This window comes from Coloeus monedula (assembly GCF_965178545.1).
Source record: "Coloeus monedula genome assembly, chromosome: 10".
NCBI classification, from domain to species: domain Eukaryota; kingdom Metazoa; phylum Chordata; class Aves; order Passeriformes; family Corvidae; genus Coloeus; species Coloeus monedula.
Window position 1 is genome coordinate 15,781,008 of NC_138790.1, and position 6,152 is coordinate 15,787,159.

At 47.8% G+C, this 6,152-nt stretch overlaps 1 protein-coding gene across 4 annotated transcripts in view; it reads right to left on the reverse strand.

Moving 5' to 3' along the window:
- The window catches only part of TP63 (tumor protein p63), a 101,287-nt gene extending 99,633 nt beyond the window's left edge, over positions 1-1,654 (reverse strand). For 3 of the 4 annotated variants that reach the window (XM_082288384.1, XM_082288383.1, XM_082288386.1), the window contains exons 1-2: positions 1,535-1,654; positions 1,267-1,344 (exon numbers count right to left, since the gene is read on the reverse strand). In XM_082288384.1, the coding sequence (XP_082144510.1) occupies positions 1,267-1,344; positions 1,535-1,545 (89 nt within the window). In that variant the 5' untranslated portion in view covers positions 1,546-1,654. Of the gene's footprint in view, positions 1-1,266; positions 1,345-1,534 lie in introns of those variants that run through there. The other variant, XM_082288385.1, reaches the window with a different exon arrangement.
- Between the last annotated feature and the right edge of the window lie 4,498 nt (positions 1,655-6,152).

The following is a 6,152-nucleotide window of genomic DNA, read 5'->3' on the forward strand; positions in this document are numbered from 1 at the left end:
GGTGGATCTGCGAGAGATCAGAGTGTGGCTGCATGTGCCTGGCCAGCCCTGGGGCTCGTGCTGTGGAAGGTCTCACTGGGGAATCCAATACCCCCGGCTCCATTCCATCTTCCTCTGCCCCGGCAGCACGGCCAAGGACCGTGCGCTATTTCCCAGCCTCTCTCCTTACCCTCTGCTGGCCCCAAATGCGGCCCTTCCTTGCTGCCAGGTCTCCACTCTCCTCCCCAGGACCTTCACACAGCAGTGGCACCAAACACCCGGGATTAAAGGGGGGATAAAAGCCCCCACAAACGTTGTAACAAATCACAACAGTAGGGAAAAAACGCAGAGATCACAAAGCTGCCTGCAATGCCACGGGCTGGGTGATGGTGGCCAAGCCCTTTCTCCAACACCCTGCGGAGGATGCAGAGTTAACTGTTAACTCTTCTAGGAATCAAATGCCTCCGTGAGACACCAGCCAGGGTTTTTACAAAGCACAGACAGAAACCAGTCTTAAAGGAGCTCAACAAGTGGCTGTGCCCAGAGAATTTCACCTCTCCAAACTTTACGACTGGAAAAATACCATCTACATGTCATTTGCATGCTTAAATATAGTATCTTCTATTGGGAGAAACAAACAAACAGACAATGTGATACTGTGACACCTCGTGTGGACATGCTCTTTTATCTGCTGGAAAGTTATAAAACTCAGCGTAACAACAAAGCTAAAATAAGAGTGGTTGTCAGGCTCTGACGCTGGCTGTTAGACAGAAGGAAAAAATATTCCTGGAAAATTGCTCTCTCTTAGAAGTGCAGTTTTTTCTTCTCTGAATCTTTTAAATTAGTTATTTTTCCTTTAAATTCAAAAATCTCAGGGCTTAATAGTTCAGCTCATATTATTCCCGGGAGTTTTTTTTCATTTAAACAAACAAACACACCACAGACAGCTAAAGCCATTGGACATAGCTGTCCTACCCAAAGCACAGTGCAACCTTCTGCTCCAAAACAAAAGGGAAAGATAGTATCAGCTTTCATGTTATTTATCATATATTTTTCTCCTCTAATGCCAAAGAGGAAAAGGGGATATCTTAAACGGATGCCTATAATTAAACAGTAACCTGTTAGAAAGCCAAAAATAATAATAAGCTCCACTGAGCATGAAGAGAGCGGCACATTTTTTCCTCGTGCAGCCCAGCTGCCACCGGCTGATAGCAGGAAAGTTAAAAATTACACAAGAGACTCCGATCAAATCTGCGATTAGCAGAGTTACGTCACGCTCAGACTCACCGCTGGATGCAGGGATCAGGGTAGTACGGCAGGGTGGTGAAAGGTGCTGCTTCAAAATTCATTTCCTTCCAGCCCCTCCTTGGGGACAAACCGAAATAAAATAAATAAATAGATATAAAGCCAGCAGGCTAAAAGCAATAAGGTCAAGTGGTACACGAGGTACAACTTTAGAGATTTATTTTACACTTGTGGATGGGTGGGATCTCCCGGGGACTTGGCCAATGGGATTCATCCAGTTACCCGAGCATCACCACCACTCCCTCCTCACCAGCTGGGCATCTTCTGCACAGATATTTTCCCCTCCTCTCAACATCCTTAATAAACTTTGGTGTACGCTGGCCACACTTGTTGGGAGCTCATCTGGGGCTTCTCTGAACTTCTGATCTCGCCAGCCATTGGTTGCCTTCCCGCCTGACTTCACAGTTTAATTTTGGCAGCTCTTGCAATTTTACAAACTGCTGTGGCCGCTGGTCATCCTCGTCTCCAGATGGCCGGAGTTTCCTCTGCTGGGTGCAGCGCCCGTGCTGAATTTCAACGTACTTAAAAAGGTTTTCTTGTCAACTCTGGGGTTAATACCTGCTTCTAGTTGCCTGGGGAATTTTTCAGTCTTTCTCACACCACAGTTCAAACAGTCTGTTGTGGTCACAGTTTCAAAAGCTGAATGACAAAATATGGGAAATTCCTCAATTAAAATTAACTCTGAACTTTTGCTCGTCTGCCTCCCCTTCCTGCCCTTCTCCCTGCAAGAAAACTATCAGATATGTTTGTTAATGTTTCCCTTTATAGCTTTTCACCATTTTTTCCAAAACAATTGAGATGACACAGAAATCTTGCATTGTTCTAGTGTTCTGTAAATAACATATCCATTTTCCACATTAGAAAACCCCCAATATTTTCAATTATCTTGAGGAGAAAATAAGAGTAAGAAAATAGAGATCACATCTTTGTCAGACACTAAAGCCTAGAGAAACAAGAGTGAAGTCCACCAAAACAAAAATGTCCAGAGATGAAAAGCAGACCTGATTTTCTGAAAGGAACATGAAAGCAAGAAAGAACAGCTTTAATTCTCTCCCCACCACCTCCTTTTCTTTTTTCTCTCTTTTGAGTCACACAGAAAATCATTCAGGAAAGCAACCTGTTTTGTTGCCCTGTGTTTTCCCCCTCCATGATTTATCCAAATAGTACAGGCTGTAAACCTATCCTGGTTTTGTGGGTTTGGAGAATGAATGAAATATGAATCAGGAGCTAAATTAAAATGGATTCCAGCAGGAAAAAAATAGCACCCACATATCTGTGGACCAGAGGGATTGCATCTTCAAGCAGACCTATATGTCTGTGCAGACAAGGAGTGTAAGGGACCTATATATATGTATAGCTCACCTATAGGGCATATTTTGTGCTGATGTCAGCACAAATTCCAGCCACCCCTGACCAAAAGCCAGGAACCCTCTAAGACAGCAGCAATTGCCTCTTATTTCTCCCCTCTGTGTTTTCCTTGTAGGAAATGTTTGTTCGAAGAATGTCACGTGGAAACATTTTCTTTGCTGCCTGTGCCAGGGTGGCAAGAGAGCTATTTCAGACTTGACATTCTCCACCCACACTCAGCCTGATAGTTCCTAACATCTGTGAATTGTGAATCCTGTAAACTCGCAGGGCTGATCCTCGGCCAAGTCCAAACAGCTTTCACTAAGTGGCACTCACCAAGGAAAAGAGGCTGGAAGTGAAGGATGTGTTTATTAACTGGAGTTAAGGGCTCCCTCCTGCTGGACACTGCTTCCCCTGCCTGGCCTGTGGAAGAACAGTAATATCAAACACCTTTTCTCTCAGGCTGAACCCTGGAGTAAAGATCAAACCTTCTAGCTTGTGTCATTGGGGAGGAAGTATGGGAATCTCCAAATCTGCTGGGGAGGAGAGAGGAAGAATCACACCAGGGCTTGCACACACACAAAGCAGCCCAGGGTGAGCTTCAGAGTGGCTGCAATCCCCTTCTGCTGCTGAAATTGGGGCTGTGGGCAAATACCTCCAGGGAATGGGCAAGGAGGACCAGACAAACTTGTGGTCCACACTGCCAGCTTGGTTTTGGGTCTGTCTCCTGGTGGGAATTATTCCCTGCTACCAGTGCATGTGCCTGGATCACACATCCCAAGGGTTTTGTGAAGTAAAACTGGCAGCTCCTGACACTGATGCTGCTGGGCTGGCCCCCGTCTCTGAGGGTGAACGTGGCCTCTGGTTTTACACTGCCTTAGCTCTGCACAGCCTTGGTACGCCAGGCACAGTAAATACAAGTCTGTTACAGCCCAAATCCCCAGTCCTGTGATTCCTGTTTGCAATGCTGAACATGTCTCACAGTGCCACAGTCGAGACGTGGTAGTCTCCAGCTAGCAATCCACACCAAAAGAATAATTTCTTCTGAAAAAAAAAAAAATTAAAAAAGCAGCAGTACATAATTCTGATGAGAAATAGTGGCAGGGCTGTCTTCTCACTCACAAGGCACTGATGAGAGGAGTTTCCAGCAAGGATATTTCTACAAAACTTCAAAAACTTCAAAACTGCCCAAGACCTGTACCAACCCTCGTACCTGAGGCTGGGCAAATGCAAATTGCTCATGGTTTGGTTTGCTGTGGCAGTGCACACAGCACCTGCCTGCTTTTCCCAGAGAAATGGACATTTTCAGCCTCCCACAGAGATCTGGACATGTTCTGGGGTAGCTCAGAAGGTTTATCTTTTGCTTTTCCCACCTGCAAAACAGCACCATGGAAACCCACTGGCAGTAGTATACAAAAGCCCCCTGCAAAAGCCAGCAAGTGTCCTGATTTCTCTCCTGCAACTCAAACTCCCTTCCTCCCTCCTGCTCACGGGCAACACTTAGCCGTGGGTTGATCGGCCATGAATTTGGGTAGAGATCTTCACCAGTGCAGTGAGGTTGCATCCAGCTCCTCTCAGCTGCAAGGCACTTTGCATAGCACAGTCGGCAGTGGAAACACAAGCACAGGGTGTGTGCCTGTGTGAATTGCCAGTGCCCCGTGCATAGCTGGGAGGCTCCCGGGGCTCAGTGGTATTTGGCCAAGTTCATTTGCACTGCCTTAAAGGAAATCTGCTGGGAGATGGAGCCCGAGACGTTTTAGAGTTGGGGATTTCAGAGGGGGGCCTGAGTGGGTACATGAGGACTAGTAAACTTCATTTAGGAAGAAAGTCGTTATTTAGGGAGAAATTCTTCGCTTTAAGAAGAGATTCTTTTCTGTGAGGGTGGTGAGGCAGTGGAACAGGTTGCCCAGAGAAGTTGTGGACAGACCATCCCTGCAAGTGTTCAAGGACAGGCTGGATGGAGCTCTGAGCAATCTCTTCTAGTGGAAGGTGTCCCTGCCCCAGAGTAAGGGGCTTGGAACTGGATGATCTTTAAGGTCCCTTCCAACCCAAACCAGTCCGTGATTCTATGATCCTGGGAGCACAGGCAAGGAGGAGCTTCTTGCAGTGGCAAACCTCAAGAGGAAAAGGAACTTGTGGCATCCTCAGTGTTCACTGTCCCTCCTAGGAGGCTTCCCTGCTGCTGGTGGGCGTGAGGCTGATCTCCCGGCTCCAGGCACGTGTCCCGCAGGAGCGGGGCGGAAGCCGGGGTGTCAGGGATCTGTCTGGACAGCGGATTTACGGCCGAGCCCGCAGTGCTCGCGGCGGGCAGGCAGCACAGGAGGCATGTGTGTAGGTGGGCAGGAATGCGGTGCTTCGCTTCGCTCCGCCGCCGCTGCTGCTTCCACGTCTGGGAGAGACAAACAGCCAGGAAACAGCTGTGGAATACTCTCCCGTTACCCCTCCGTGCACCCTCTCTCGGCTTGAGCTGTCACTGAAATGACCAGGAGATTATCTTCTAGCAGAGGCAAACATTTATATCCCCGGGAGGAGACTGCTGGGGATTTATGATGGTCTCCCCACCGCCACCCAAGGTCAGGGCCAGGATGCCTGTGTGCAGCCCCATCCTGAAAAGGGCACAAGGGAGAGGCAGTTTCCTGACACCTCTCTGCCTCCTGTCCTGTTCTGTGGCTCCAGGGACCTCTGAACCACTTGGAGCTGAAGAAGATGGGAAGATGCCAGCTTTGCTCTGAGCCACCTTTGCAACTGCTGGCTTCAGGATTTGCCTGAAATCAGACCCGCCCTTTACAGCAGGGGATGAAACGTTTCATTCACAGCCTGGGGTTTCCAGGGGAGTGGTTGTGGTCGTTTGTTGTTTTCTTTTTTTTTACAGTTAACATTAATTTAAGAGCAAGAAGTCTGTGGGATATTTGGGGATTTTTGTTAGAAAAGGTTGAAGAGAGGGAAATAATTCCCTCCTACCAGCAATAAAATATTTTAACTTGGCTATCCAAGGGAACAGAAACCCATGTCAGTGTGCCTTTCGAGCACATTTTTCAATTTTAGCTAAATATTAGAGATGCCTGAAGTTTTCAAGGGAATGAAGGTTTTAGGAGCTTTATGAACAGAAGTAAGCAAAGACAACTCTTTAGTAACTCCAGTGAAGGGAAAGAGGAAACAGAAGTATGACCCTCACAGGATTTGCAGGATCTACCCCAATGCTGCGATGGGGGTAAAAGCTTCCTCAAGAATTCAGATTTTTGCCTCCAGCCAATCTCTGATCCCACTGCTCCAGAAGTGTCAAATTTCTGGCTTTTGTCTCATACAAGCCTTCGCCCCCACACACCTTCCATATTGAGAGACAAGGTCCCCCCAGCACCTTTTGTCCCTAGTACCAATACAAAGCAGCAAAGATGAGCACTCATACCTCAGGCACCCCATGCTGGCACTGCCCTGCCTGGGGAGCACAGAGCTGCTGGTGGGGCCTGAGGGACTGAGCCCAGGCAGCAGCTCCCAACATCTGTGCAGGTCATGCTTAGTCA